The sequence below is a fragment of the Coturnix japonica genome, chromosome 1, assembly GCF_054131305.1.
Source record: "Coturnix japonica strain WE chromosome 1, WE-NBRP24, whole genome shotgun sequence".
Lineage (NCBI taxonomy): Eukaryota > Metazoa > Chordata > Aves > Galliformes > Phasianidae > Coturnix > Coturnix japonica.
In genome coordinates, this window is record NC_140663.1 from 62,636,074 (window position 1) to 62,651,913 (window position 15,840).

The following is a 15,840-nucleotide window of genomic DNA, read 5'->3' on the forward strand; positions in this document are numbered from 1 at the left end:
TGGAAGACTCAGCAGTTCCTGCATTTCCTGATTCTGGAGGGACAGGATAAAGGGATATTATAATGCCGTTGCCTTTGATGAGCTCAAGAACTTGTGGATTCAATTCCTCCTGCTTGCCTGCTGGAACCCAGCTTGGTTCCCCCTGGAGACCTGGATGTCTCTGTCCCACACCTATAGGTGCAACTGCAGCTCTCATGTTTGCAAGTTCAGCTGATGGTGAGGCATGACATATGACATATGGAGGCACACATGCACATCCTCACATGCACACAACACTGATATGAAACAGCTGTGTGCTTGTGTGGCCAAGAATATCAGTGATATCCTGGGGTGCCTTGAAAAGAGTTCGGCCAGCAGGTCAAGGGAGGTGATCCTTCCCCTCTGCAATACTGCTGAGGCTGCATCTGAAATACTGCATCCAGCTGTGGGCTCCCCTGTTCAAAAAAGACAGGGAACTGCTGGGGAGAGTCCAGTGGGGTGGCCACAGAGATGATGGGGAGCCCAGAGCATCTCCTTCTGAGGAAAGGCTGAGAGATCTGGGGCTGTTCAGACAGGAGAAGTCAGAGTAGGGAATTTTATCAATCCTTATAAATATTTAATGGGCGGGAGTGAATAGGGCTAAGCTCTTCTTAGTGGTGGCCAGCGACAGGACAAAGGGCAATGGACACAAACTAGAGCAGTGGGAGTTTCAGCTGCACACGAATAAGAAATTCTTTACTTTGAGGATGGCAGAGCACTGGAACAGGTTGCCAGGGAGGTAGAGGAGTCATCTTCTCTGGAGATACTCTAAATCCTCCTGGACACTTTTCCTGTGCAATTTACAGTAGGGAACCTGCTTTAGCAGGGGGTTTGCACTGGATGACCTCTGGAGACACCTTCCAACCACTATGATTCTGTCTGAAGAGGAAAATGACAGATACTTTTAAAGACAGACATAACAGGATGGGAAGAGGGGGACATATATATATTTACCAAAAATATCTTTTACATTAAAGCAGCATAAACAGCAAATCTTGCTTTCTTTGATGTTAGTGGAAGACCTTTTGAATGACTGGAGAAAGGAAGACGGTGAGGAAACTGCATTGTCGCCAGCTGAATGCTGACAGCCTCATCCTTGAATTCCAGCATGACTGCTTTGAATGCTGCCAGCTGAGAGACAGGCTGGCCACATGCATTTCACAGTGAGTGTCTCTCCGCAAAAAGCTCAACACACATGGTAGTTTAAAGCTACAGTGCAGTTCACCAGTCTAAATTAAAACTAAGGGAGTAGTACTACTACAGAGGTAGGCAGCAAACTGACCAAAAGCATTTCCAGCGCTGAAGGGCTTCTGCAAAGCACTCCCCGGCGTTTCTCTTTCCTCGCAGCTCCCCCTGGCGGCCTCGCTGCCGGGTGGCAGGTACGCGGGTAGGCGAGCAGCCAAAAGAAGCCAGGACACAGCAGCCAGGGAGATGGAGACCAAGAGCTGGTAGCAACATATCCAAAGCGACTGCAGGGATACCTACAGTCATTATGGGGAAGGGAACTTTAATTTTTCAGCTTTATAATTAGGCAAACCGAAAAGGTGCCAGCCAGAATAGCCTGTACCTTGAAATTAGCTTGAAACTTGGCAAGGAAATAGATTTAAGTAATCAAAGACTCATCTTGTGACTTCTACTGCAGAGAAGTCTTTTTTATAACCTTGCTGATATTCTCTTGAAACAGCGGTACCATATTGCGAGCAATAACAATGTCAAAGTACTATTGGTTAAGAAATGGCAACCATTCCCCAAAAGTAACTGGCCATATGAACTATACACAGATTTGTATTACATCTCTCACGGTTTGACAGATACCACCAGGTGTACCTACCTGGTGTTTTCTTTCTCCCTTTTAAACCAGGAAGCATGAACACTCTGGATTTCTTAGGATACAACCAACTACACCCAAGTTAGTAGAAAGGCTGGAATCTCGGCCAGATGAAGCTTTTAGAGCACTATCTAGCCTAGAACTTAGAACAAGCACACCTCAACAACACATTTTAATTTCAGCTTTGGGGTTCTACTCACTCTATGAAAATCCACAGCAGCAGGATGCAAGCTTGCACATCACCACAGAACAACAAATCTGCTTATCAGGCTACTCTGTGGATACATAGGTCACACTCATGCCCTTGAAATAAGAGGGATCTGAATCAGCCGCAAGTCCTTGACATGTCTTTTTTCTCCTAAACTTTCACTCATTTCCTTTCTTCTTGCATGGTAGTTTAGCAAAGAAACAGTTTCTCACTTAACTGTGATTTCCACATTGTGATGTTTGAAACCAGAATGTGAAAAACAAGCTCAGATCATGACTCCAGTTGCAACTCTTGCCTTCAGAAACAGATTTTGACCAAAGTACTGAAGTTCGAGGTGCTCAGGATTACACAGTAGTGAGCACCAAAGCAATGGAAAGCATCATACATTGTAATTGAGAATGTCCTATTCACCTGGCAGTTACACATTGTCAGTGGATTGCCCCTGGGATTAAGCAACACCCCATTTATGTACAGGAAGATGCCTATAAAAGCAGAAGACAGATGCTTACATAAAGGAATCCTTATTGTAAGAGAAAACCTTTAAATTAAGATTAATCAAAGACTATTCCCTGTGAAAGTAAAATCACCCTAAAACAGAAAAGCACACACTCCTTAACCTTCAGAAAGGTAAACTTGTCAAAACTTCCTCAGCATTCAAGTGTAAAGAGACACAAAGACAAATCATAGAAAAAGGATCCCATTTATTCAAGATATGACAAGTATATTTACAGTATCCATTTGCTCAGAATGAAATCCACCCTTACAATTTTTTTTTAAAGCAGCAATTATAAATTACATTTAAAAGAGGAAACGTTCTAAACATGTTTCTGTTAGATTTTTGTTTTTTACAACAGAAACCTTTAAGGCTGAGTAGTTTAGACCATTGCTGCCACCCACATTTATCCTGACAAAACCATCTAAAAGACAACATTATCTCGAGGGATTAAGCACACCTTTTCGTTCCCTCAGATGCATTTCACAGCAGTTCCTATCTGACAGAAACTGACTTTTTATTTAAAACCAAGAATTAAACAGGAGCAAGATGGACTGCCTACATCTCAGTTTCAGAGAGCTAAAAGATAACAAAGGGTAATGCATTTGTTACCTCTGAAAGATGTCTGATTTCTTGTCGATGAAAGTACTTCGGCTTACCATACTACTTGCTTTCAGTAAGAGCTCCAGTCTTGCGGTGTAATCCACCCATCCCATCAGATTACTTTTCAGAAGACAAGAAAAATCTTCAGGTAGCTGACTTGTAATGCAAATGATGAACACTGCTTCAAACAGCACTTGATTCCCACAGTACAGACTACTTGCTCTACCACAGCAAACATGATGAGTTTGCTGAACAGCTGTAGTGTTATTTCTAGTCATTTAACACACAACAGATCCGCAGGAACAGTTAAAATTGGTTCATCTCTTGAGGTAGGAGCCACAAGTCACATTTAGTTCATATGTAACACATACAATCAAGCAAATATAGTCAACTTTTTCATATAAACATTCAAGAAAACAGTGATGGGTTTTCTCAGATATTGTTCACTCTGTCATGGCATTTTTTTCCCCCACTGAATCATTTCGTGCCTGCTTGAGAAGAAAGCTAATTAAATATGAGAGTTACAGGTTGCAGCCATTAATGCAGTTGTAGTGAAAAAACACTCATGCCTCATACAAAAAGCTTTGCAGCAACTTCCAAAAACAGTATCTGAGAATTCTTCTTAAAAGATGCTTTGAAAAAATACCAATTTTAACTGCATAATAAAAAAATCAGTCCTTTAAGACTACATAGCTAGTTGAAATACTACTGTTGCATTTCAGGATGTTTGTAGGATTACATTAGAAGGGAAGAAGAACATTAAAACAGAAAACCCCAAGACTTTCACAAATACAGTTTTCTTAAAGATCACTTTTTGTTAGGTACCTATAACTGTATCTATTGGAAGTACACAATGTTTAACATTCTAAGAGAAGCAGAAATGTGACCTTTGCGTTAGTGGGGGACATAAACTCCAGGCGACAGCTAAGTTGTTGTTATGACAGAAGTTTTTGAGTTATCTGAAGATAACCCAAAGAACAAGTTATGCAACACTGAGATTGGCACTTGATCGTTAATTAGCCCATTTACTACATTTGCTCCCCAGAGACTCACATACACAGAGTTTTAAGTCTTCATTTTATTACCGTAAAAAATAAACATCAACTTGTAGTTCCAGAATAAACAAAGAAACCTTAGCTTCAAACCATTTAAAAACAAAAGGTTCGCATTTGGATAAGATACATTTCACAAGATTCATGTCAGCACCGTAACCAGGTGCATTATTTTGAACCAAATACATTTCAAAGTTTCCACGTTAGTGAGAAGGGGCTGCATTCTCACCCAGATGCAGACATGACTCAAGAAGAACAAACTGGAAGGAGTGTAAGCCAGTTTCTAGAGTTCCCTGTTGAACTCTACATGTTCAGAACCAACATTTAAGACTGATGTAACCGAAGACTGACTTTCTGCATATTCCAGAATGGAAGGCAAATACAATCAACTTACATTTGGCTTTGAAACATTACCTTAATGTTTTATTTCAACCACATATTTACAGAAACGCATACAACAGAAGTGCGCAGGGTTTCCTTTTTAGTCATAATAAGAGATGAATAGTCATCTCAACTTTCATGCAAAGGAGCGTCTCTTCTTACAAAAGAAGTTTCCTGTATTTTGCTTTATTTATTCATTTTGTTTGTTCGTTTTGCATTCTGAGGGTAATGAAAAGGCCGGATAAGTTGGAGTGACCTTAAAAATGGAGGCCTGTTTGCTCTACTGCACCTTCACAATAAGGAGGTAAAGTACAGGCACCTTTAAATCCAGAAGGGTTAATTACCTTTTCCAAAACCAACAACCACAGTCTTGAACGGTTGTAATGCGAGTTATTCTGTGACTTTCACCTCTTCAGTTTACTTCCTGAACTCTGCAGTTACTTTTCCTAGAAGCATACTTGCCGAGCTTCTAATGTATTTTGTCGACTATAAATTTTAATTTAAACTGTTATGTAAAGAATGTTACAAGCCTTTCTTTCCTTTGTACACAACTTAATCTTTGTGCTGAGTATTCTTCAAAAGGATTTTATAAATAATACAATAAGTTTACAATCAGTCTTCTGCCCTCTTGTCATTATACCATGTTGTTGCTTTCTCCAACTTTATCTACAAGCTGTAAAAAAAAGAAACAAGAAGTTTTAAGCTGCATTACGTTTATGTACAATTAAATTAAGTCTCAAATGCAACTTGCTGTTTGCGCAGTTGGTATGTGACTGGAAATGAGAGTAGTACTCACCAAGGTTTCATGATTTAAGTTTGCAATGTAAGATTTTTAGTATCACAACTGTGTTTCTACATGACATGTTTTCTTATATAAGACGTTAACAGTGCAACATGAAGATGCAAGAGAATGAAAAAGGAAATAGAAGAATACAGATACCACTGCTAGCTTAATGATTAAAACAAAACAATGCGGTATCAGCCACGCATGCATTAGTAGACCAAGTAAGATATTTCAACTGACCATTACTGTGGATTCTCTTCTGAGCCTACGTAGGCTTTGAATAAAACATTAACAATTATCCTTTTAAAACAGGATTTAACCCCATTGTGATCAAATTAAATGTGAGCAGACAAGATCAATTGACAAGTAAAACATTCAATTGATCATGAACGACGAGCCAGAACTTGGCCTAGACTGTACGATTGGAACAGATGATCTTGAAAACTTATTTTTAAAAAACAGACTGACATATGTCTTAGTTATGTCCCCTGATAATTTTTAAGCTGTAGCTATTAGAACTGTAGCTTTCAAAACTAGGGTTAAAAACATTTGTGTTAAAAAACATACAGAAATTATCACAGTAAAAGCAGTTGACCGAAATACCCTACCTAGATTACCATCTTTCTGGCACCATTTACTGTCTTCAAATCCCTGGATACTTAGTTAAGAAAGTGGAAAACTGCATTTGAACAAGTACAAAGCCAAGAATCAATCTGTTACAGCAGGCCTGAATAAATATTATACTTGATGAATGATTATGCATGATGATAGCTTTTGGATTCACCCTGTAAGCTGCAAATTAACACTGAGCAAACCTCTTTGTTACTACAGGCCCTATTTTTTTTAGATACATCCAGATACTGCACAAAAAAGAGAAATGCCTCTTATGTAACAGACAGGAGAAGAGGCACAGAACAGTGGCATGGTTTGCCTGCCTGTGGTCACCTAGGGCCAGCAGTGAGGCAGGAACCAGAACCCTGGTATTCTTAGTCACAACCCTGAGTCACAATCCAGGTTTCTTTCCCCTTTACAAGGCTTAAGCAGAGGCAGCCTCTGAAAAGGCGCTGTTTCTTTTACATTTAAAAGCCTCTCACTGGTTATTTGTATGGTGCAAAAACTATACAGTGATACAATCAAATTCATTGCTCTAGAAAGCTGTATATGATTCACTCCCAATGCATTTCTGCTACTGCAATAGAAAAACAGCAAAAGCCTTAAATTTACAATAAGTACCAAACACTTACCGAGCTTATACCAGGTAAATTCAAGAGAGAACCAAGGACTGGAACTCTTCTAATGAAGCCAATCACCACAGGAAAGAACCCCCTTTACGTAAGATAAAAATACTGTATTAGTTTTTATAAACAAACTATTCTAACATTGCTCTGAAGAACTGGAAATTCAACTCCTGTAGTTTCTTCACTGAAAATTATTTTACCAAATACATGAATACACATTTAGCAAAGAACAACACAAACAGAAAGAAGTATTATTTTAAATTGATGTAAACATTTTTCCTCGTAGTCATCAACCCTCCGGATCAGCTGTTCAGAGAACAACTAAGGGATGGATATCCAACTTAGTCAAGAGGTCTGATGTGCCCATCTACTTTCTCAAAATTATTATAAACATTGGGACTTTTTTTTAACCTTATAGGAAATGCATTCTTGCAATATCACTCATCTTCCTATATCCAATATAAAAACTGCCTGAAAGGTAATTCTAAGTAATCCCCTTTGAAACCAGATATAGCAATGTTTATTCGACTAAAGAAAATTAAGCACAACATATGTGCACTCATGTAATTGACAAATACATGTGATGTCAGAAATGTTAATAACGAGTCAGGAGTTGCCGCCTTTTACAGCTGGTATGGTCTACTCCTGCACTGCCATTTTGCCTCTGCAGCAGGAAAAGGGATTTTCTGTGGCAGTATCTCAGCCATCTGAAGTCAACCACAGCAGTTCAGCTGGTACTGGCATTCCAAGTTCTTTAGTTGAGCTATACATTTCCCAGCATAGAATAAGGGCTGGCATGTAAATCCACCTCTGTCATATGTGACCAGCAGAATTTCACTATTCACCATCCTCTTGCTGGTAAAAACAATCTGTTGGATCCTATCAATATCAGTAAGTCCCCCCTCCTCCCTGGGATATCTATTTATTTTTTTTTAAAGACCAGATCATTACATTGAAGCTACACATTGTGATGCAAGGCACACAAACCACTTTTGACAGGCAGACATAATTGGTGTAAGCGTGAATGCAAAAGCATCTTTAACAAGAACTTTGGATACCTTTGATCTGAACAAGGCTCTGAGAGCAGTCTAGACAATGATAAAAGAGACTGCAGTGTAATAGCTGTCTCTAGGGAATGCAATTTGAATGTGTAAAGGCAAAGAACTGAACCTCTGATAGGAAATTTCTGGCAGTACACTAAGAAGGGAAAGACATTCGACATTTAATCCAGAGTAAAATCACAGCTGTGTCCCTCTCACTGCAGTAAAATAAATGTATACTACATAAAAATCTCTGCTATCATGTCAACTATTTAAGCATTCTTGGCTACCAGTACCTAAAACCTTTGCTTTGTGGACAACAGGATCTCTGCAATTTCTTCTACAGAGAGTGTGAAAGATGATTTCATACAGGAAGTCCAACTGTACAAGAGAATTACACACAAAAATTCTGGTGGAACCGCTTTAGTGGTCTCTCTCTCTCTCTCTCTCTCTCTCTCTCTATATATATATATTCAAACAAAGAACTTTGCTTGAAGTAGTAACTAGCCAGCACAGTAGCAAGAGATACAGATCTTAACAAGTATTAGGAAGTAGAAAAAGTTGTTTAGAGACCAGTTGAAAAGATTCATATGGAATTATTTATCCATTGTTGATACGTTTCTGGGTAAGATGTGGTCCTGCTGACTTCGGGATAACAATTTGGTGGGACTTAGATTAAATCAATAAGCATTAGATGGAATTTTGTCTTCTAAATAGAAGCCATGGAGCCGACAAAAGCTTCCCTTCTTACTTATTAACACATTTTCTACTTTGTTTTCTAAAGTATGGGACTACAACCAAGGAAATAAATGATATATTGCAACATTTCGGGTTATTTCACCCTTAAATTAATTGTAAGTTAAATGACATGTTGTAACAGATGCAACCTATCTGTTGTAACATTATTAACATCTATATAGAGGAGATACAAACGTTTAAGTCATTTCAGACATCAGTAACCGAAACCAGCATCGTCTACATTGCAAACAGGGCACAAGTGTAACAAAACATCACAGAAGCCACCTCCTCACTGAGGTAGAAAAGAAATAGTGAGGTTGTGAAGCTAAGATGTTTCTAAGCACATGTTTTGCCTTATTTATTAATTCAAAGAACAAACAAAAAATCAGAATGATCAACAGCTCAACCAGCAAAACCAAGAAAATATAGGCATTTAAGTTTTCTTTTACATAGAAATAATTAAAATGTGGCACTTGTAATAATTTGATCTCCCAAATATTTGGAAGCTGTACAGTTATTTGATTAGATTTAAGCCATGTTGCCAAAAGACAGTTTGATATCTGCCTCACAAACATCAGCAAATTAGAGTCCTGGAACCTCTTCACCTCTTGCAAATGTAACCCAACAGCTTCAAACAAAATCTATGAAAAGTGAACATCCAAAGAATGTTGTTTTCCCAGTTGTAATACAGTACACTGAGCAAGTACATGTGCTCCTTGATACATCTTTAGAGAAAGCAATTTTGAAACAAGTCTTACCTGAATAATAAGAAGAACCCATATATTTCAAGAATCATTCCTATTAAAGGCCAACCAATCAGAACTATGAGCACACCACCCAGGAAAAAGCCCGTTGCTTTCATTTTGTGTTTTTGGAAGAAGAATCTAAATGTTCTTTCTAAACCAATAACAAAAGCCAAGCCAGCCACAAATAAAACCTAGAAGAGACAAAAACCAACCAAATAAAGAACACAGCTAAATACATTCCTAAGTTTAGAATGCAAGTACATATTATTAGTCTACAATTAGTCTAGAATTAGACCGCATTTTTGCATAACTTATTTTTATACCAAAATTAATAATGAGAACTTATTAGTGACTTTAAGAGTCTACCTTCATGGTCTCTAACAAGCATAATCATGTCAGAAGACCTGGTGACAACAGCTGTCTTTCCTGTAACATAAATACAATAGTTACCTGTGGTTAGTACTCAGTGGTAGTTTAGTGTTAGTGGTAGTTTAGTACCACTAACAGCTAAGATTCCTAAAACAGGGAACAGACGTGGTACAGAAGCACCCCATCCTCAATAGCTTGTGCCAATCATTGCAAAGGCAAAACAAGAAAAAAGCTGAAGGGCATTATCAGCTGCCTTCCTTAATTTTGCCTGTGTGACAGGCTACTAGAAATCACTGGTTCCAGTGCAGGCTGAACGTCATCTTCAGTGGTCCAGCCTAGCTAAAATTGTTTGGAATATCCTTCAGCAGCAGAGTATTACTTCAATCTCTAAGCACACATCTGGGCAACACCTTTTCTGGAAAAAGATTATAGCTCAGATTTTACTCATAACTAACAGATGAAATTCAAGTTCATGTTATATAAAGATAAAAACAAAACAGCAAGACAAACATGAAGCTACTTCCTTACCACCTTTTACCCCGTCACTTTATAATTAAGCTCGCCCCTAAATGACACAGTAACTTTTCTTGTGTTATCTTTGCCTACCATGTAGCCTTTCGCTGTCTCTTCCTACCTACATCCTCATTATTCTCCCTAAACCAGATCTTGCATTTCCATCTTATCTTAGAAAGAAGCCAATATAAGCACTGTTTTATTCTCTACTCTTTCAATGTACACCCAAATTCAAAGAGCATTCACAGAATTTCCATCCAGCAAACCTCAGTATTTGATGCTGCTGCCACAGAATGAAACCGGTCCATTTTCACCACAGACTTAAGGTTACCAAAGGAGGACACAAATCTATCAAGCTGTGCTCTCTGGCTGGCTGGCAAAACTGAGAACAGCTGGGACACAGCAATATCAGATTTAGAAAACACAGTGTTACTTTATTCTGTATTGGGAATTTTATGTACCTGCCCTAGAATTTATTTCTATGCTGCTTAAGCAAAAACTTCGATTTGGTAAAAACTGAAGATATTTCAGCTTTCTGTTGTAGTGATCTGCTCTCCTAAGCCACTACCTGCAACTCACACTTCTCTCCATCCTAGTAAAGCACAGCAAAACTGCATTTAACAGAATGCACAGAACACATAGTTGGCATTCATATCCAAATAGACACCTAGCTTTCACAGTTACCTTGCAAGATCATAAAAAGAAAGTGTTAGTAATAACAGCTAATCTAGAAATCTTATTTGCATCAGCATAACTGTAGGACAAGCTGCTGCTTGTCAGAGCAATGTACCACATGCCTGACCTGGAGGTTCAACATTAAGATTGATGTGAGCTGCTCTAATGTTAATCAGGGAAAATGATTCACTCAGATCATTGCACATAACTCCTCCTTTACGCTAAGTTACCACAGTACCTTTTATGACTCGGTTTCTATTTCAAAATACATTGTTTTTTAAGTTTATTTTTAATATATTATATACTTAATTTTAAGCAGAGCTGAATTTAAGACCAGAAAGTAGGCACTTACATTTCCAATAGCAAGAAGAGCTTTGTCAAAGAAGAGTATCATTCCAAAGAACAGGAAAAACACTCCAAAGCCTGTTAAACCCATTCCAATCTCTGCAAGGAGAAATAAAATTAAGTATATTACATAACACGGTAAAAGGAAAAACTCATGCTTAGAATGTGATACAAACCAGGAACATGCAACAGAGAAAATTTAAAGTCTGTGAGCTTGTCTATGAATATTTCACGAGTACTTAAAAATGTCCCTAAACACGCAAATAAAACTAGTCCTGTATAAACCAGTTACTTCAATACCAGAAAAAGAGATGTTTGGGAGGTGCTAATCATAAAAAGGATCTATTTAATAACATACTGAAATTGAACGCAACAAAAGAATGGATGGATATACACATACGGCAAACATCCCTTTTGATTTTCTGCTAGCAAAGATGATTTGGCAACAGGTAATAAAACCTTGTTTACTATTTGCAACTCTTATCCCATAATGCTTATTTGCATACGCATAAGTACCTCATCCTCCTGAGACCTCACATTCCACATTACATGCATGGCAATCCCATTTTCCCAACTTCCAGATTAAATACAACACAGATTAATGCTGCAGGCTCCTTCCATGTAACACATGCTGATGGCTGTTAAACATTAGCTCACCTCTCCTGCCAGCTGTCAGTTTACACAGAACCCATAGATGGTGTATATATATATATCTATATATATATATATATATCTATCTGAGCTCTGCCTGTCAGTAAAAGTAGCTCAAGAAATACTGGATAGGCAATAGCAGGATGGAAGATTTGTTTGCCTGGAAATGTCAGGCTACAATTAAAACTACCGCTTGACGATGGTCTCCAAGGTATTTTGAAGCACATCACACTTTTAAAATTAAACTTCCTTTGACTCTCACACAGACTGAATACGAGAAATAACAGGAACAGCAGCAATCAGCTGCAAAAGCCTTGGCATTTATCCACGCACTCACCATCTTATGATTGGAGAACTTAGAAATCTAAAGGACATATACACACAGCTAGCAAAAGCAGCAGTATTAATACAGGTGGGCTGGCAATCCAGTATACTTTGAAGATGTTGGTATTTCTGTGTGGCCTAATGTATGGGAAATCACAGCTTGAACCTCTGATTAATCAGCTGAGGCAAGTGTTGGGTCAGCTGTGGGAGCACAGGTGAAAGTAATCTAGCTGTGCTCCCGGGAGGGGTGGACTTCGACTCCACCCCCTCTGAGACCTCATTTAAGGGCTGACCACCACTGAGGCAGCATCTCTTGGAGTTTGCTCCCCACTGGAGACTGCCTCAGCTATCTGGTCCAGGCATCGACATTGGTGAGTTTTCTTTACTCATAACCTTTGACTATTTATCACCATCCTCTGTTACCACCTTTACACCTTACAAACAAAAAGCCCTTTGCTGATACCGCTACCAGATTAACTCCGGAAGAAATATCTAAGTGTATTTTATTTGCTCTTCTGACTGCAACACAGATCTACTTGATCATTTCACTTAGTTGCTGCTTGAAGAGCTGAGGAACAAAGGCGTGTAACAGTGTTGATTTCAGATGCTTAACTTACAACAACAAAAATCCCAAACAGCTCAGTGTAAAGAGATTTGTTACAGCATCATTCTCCTTTCAGCAAGGTTGCTGGCCACACGGTGTTAAATCATGGTATTAAGTCTGCCACATTAAAGCTTTACTATGAGCACTTTAACCACTCTGTATTAAAAACCACCACCTGACAATTAACACTCTGCAGACATTTACATTACTTTTCTTACAGATGAACTACAGATGAACTGAAAACTGCATCTCCACCAAATCAACTGACTGAAACCAACGTAGGAATTGCAATCTGCCCTTTCTTCCAGTGCTCTTTAAGAGAGCAGAAACAATCTGTATTCTGGAAAGAAAACACTCCAAGGCAGGATTCCAAAGGAATTACCAGCTGCCAATAAGATAAATACGCTGCCACGGGAAGTGAGTCCTCATTCCTTCTTCAGACACAGCACAAAGTGGGGTACGAGCAAGAAACAGAGGCTGATTCCCAACAGCTGCTGCAATTACAGCTCTAACACTTCTGCATTCACTTGAGAAACATTTGTAACCACTTACTGTCACAGCAGGTTTGGTTTCCCTTTAGAAATCAACAATACTCTCCAGTTAGCAGAGGGGAAAAACAAAAGTCCACCATTCTCATCATCCCAAAGTTACTGCTGAAAGCAGATGAGATACTGGCAACAGAGGGTAGCAGTTCTGGGCTCATTTCAAGTCAATGTTGCCTATCCAATCATATCAGAACTCTTTTTTCTCCCAAGGAACACCAAGTCAAGAATGTCTGTCATCCTGTACAAGCTGGGAAGTTTTATAAGGGGCATAAAGTGCTGTTAAGAGCTTTCTCCCATGCCATAAAAGCCTTCCTATAGATCACTCAAATACAACTTTTTCAACGTTTAGAAATGCAGATCCATCATCCTTGCCACGTGATAGTTATTTCTTAGTACCTATGACTTGCAGAGGGGAGGGATCAACACACACTCAATGTTCCTAAAGAAACCCAAGGAACTGTGTGAGCAGAGCAGCAAAGCATCAAATTTGCTTAGTAAAGACTAAGTCTTAAGACAGACTGGTTATGAAAGTTAATGGAGGAAACTACACATCCTCTCTCTCTTGTATACAAAATGAGAATGTGCTGCAGTCCAGAAGAAAAAAAGATTAATACACTTCTTTGGTGGGTGTTATAATTCTGTGTTTTTCCAAACAGAAGTGAGTATCAAAATATCTGAAGAAACATCTTCAGAGTATTAAAATATTGTACAGTGTGAGGCTTTTGAATTTCAGTATTTCTATCTACTGCTCTCAGCTCTGAGTTAAAGCCAACAGAGACAGCAGGAGGAGTTAGTTCAGTGTCCCAAAAAGAAACTAAGACAAGTACAAACAGTGAGCGTATCTTTTTCTATTTTCCCCAATGAATACTTTGGATGGGACAAGTGGGGAATGGGCAAAAGCCAAGCCCATAAGGCTTTAACACATATATGTAAGAACTAGCCCCAAGATTTAACACCCATTCCAGTAAGAGAGCACAGCACCTGAATTTCTCAGGAAGTCATTAACCTCGTGTCTTACTAACCTGCTTTACTGCCCGCTTTTATCCTTTGCCTCAGTTGGCTCTCCAGTGTTTTCAGTGCTCTGCTATTAAGTTAAACTTTCTTCCCCTACACCTTTCACACTTGTCCTCCATCAAGCAACATTACAACACATAACACTCATTTCTTTTTATGATACCTATACTGTGAATGTATCACGCATGACATGTTGATTTCAATAAAAGACCTAACATCCTCTTTTACTTTGCAGTTCCAAAGTAAACTGTGATTTCTTTCTGATTTCTTTCCATTTTCTCTTTCATCATCTTTAATTCCAGCTATTCCTAGTCAGAGAAAGCAAAACTACTGTGATGTCCAAGCTGGTCTTCCCTGGCTTCAGACTTAGCGCCTGGTCCTCACCTTAAAACCTCTTCTACGTCACCTGCAAACACTCAGTTCAGTAACAAAGTTAAAAGAAACACTGAGGGCACTGACACGTATTGACTCAAAACCATTAACATCCACAGGGAGGCATATGGGACAGCAGACGTCTGCCTAGTCTCACTTTTGCATACTACTCAGTTTTCATTCATTCTCTTCCTGCCACTGCCACCTGCCAACACCACCATCACCTCACACCCCAAAGCAGATGCCAGCAGCAGCACTGGTGACCAATGCCCACCTGAAGATGCTGGATGGGCCCTATTAAGCACTTTTCTATGCTTACACCTCACTCACTTTCCGCTTTACCGGATGAGCCCCATCAACACCACTGTCCCAATGCAGGAGCACACCCATAGCACTCCCCACAGCAGGGCGATGCTGGCAGGATCAGGTGAGCTCCCCCCGGCCAGCACACACTGAGCCTGGACCCTCCCCTCACAGAATCACAGAATGACCCGGGTTGGAAGGGACCTCAAGGATCATGTAGTTCCAACCCCCCTGCCTGGCAGGGCCACCAAACATACACCTTTACTAGATCAGGTTGCCCAGGGCCCCGTCCAACCTGGCCTTGAACACCTCCAAGGACGGGGCATCCACAACCTCCCTGGGCAGCCTGTTCCAGGGCCTAACCACTCTCCTAGTGAAGAACTTCCCCCTAACATCCAACCTAAATCTTCCCTCTTTTAACTTAAAACCATTTCCCCGTGTCCTGCTATTGTCAGCCCTTTCGAAGAGTTTACTCCCCTCCTGGGAGTAAGTTCCCTTCAGGTATTGAAAGGCTGCAATGAGGTCACCCCGCAGCCTTCTCTTCTCCAGGCTGAACAAACCCAGCTCCCTCATCCTGTCCCCATAGGGGAGGTGCTCCAGCCCCTCGCCCACACTCCTGAGACGGGAAGCGCCAACAAAGCCTGCGGGTCCGTCCCGTCCCACGATGCACGGCCCTACCCCGGGCTCATCCAGCCCCACCATCAGCGATTACCGCCGGGCCCCCCGCGGCCCTGCCCTGCCCACGCCGCCTCCACCGCGCTACGGCCGCCCCCGGCGGGAGACCCGTGCTCCCTTCCCAATAGAAACCAATGGGGCGAGGGCGCGGCACTCACTCTGTGTGTCCGACAGGGAGATCATGGTGCCGGCGGGGCAATGCGGGGATGGACAAGGAGCCGAACGGCGGGAGCGGAGCCACAACGGCCACGTCTTCCGGAAACACGCAGCCCCCTTCGCCTCGCCGCCGGCTGAAAGGAGAGCGCCGACTGGCTGCGCGAT

At 40.4% G+C, this 15,840-nt stretch overlaps 1 protein-coding gene across 2 annotated transcripts; it reads right to left on the reverse strand.

Annotated features, from left to right (window-relative positions):
* Window positions 1–2,735: 2,735 nt before the first annotated feature.
* GOLT1B (golgi transport 1B) lies at window positions 2,736–15,801 on the reverse strand. Of its 2 annotated transcripts, XM_032446067.2 has the most exons (6): window positions 15,678–15,801; window positions 11,039–11,130; window positions 9,142–9,320; window positions 6,612–6,693; window positions 5,608–5,641; window positions 2,736–5,256 (listed from the first exon to the last, which is right to left on the reverse strand). In XM_032446067.2, exons 1-5 carry the CDS (start codon window positions 15,700–15,702, stop codon window positions 5,633–5,635), a joined length of 387 nt encoding a protein of 128 aa, XP_032301958.1. In that variant the 5' UTR covers window positions 15,703–15,801; the 3' UTR covers window positions 2,736–5,256; window positions 5,608–5,632. The 2 variants fall into 2 exon arrangements, with proteins under 2 accessions (XP_032301958.1, XP_015723839.1); XM_015868353.3 differs by lacking the exon at window positions 5,608–5,641.
* Between the last annotated feature and the right edge of the window lie 39 nt (window positions 15,802–15,840).

Coding starts and splice junctions, on each gene's coding strand:
- GOLT1B (XM_015868353.3), bottom strand. CDS start 15,702: ATGATCTCCCTGTCGGACACACAGA. Junction 9,321..11,038: donor CTCTTCTTGCTATTGGAAAT/GTAAGTGCCTAC, acceptor TGTCTCTTCTAG/GTTTTATTTGTGGCTGGCTT. Junction 6,694..9,141: donor GGGTTCTTCTTATTATTCAG/GTAAGACTTGTT, acceptor TCTTACGTAAAG/GGGGTTCTTTCCTGTGGTGA.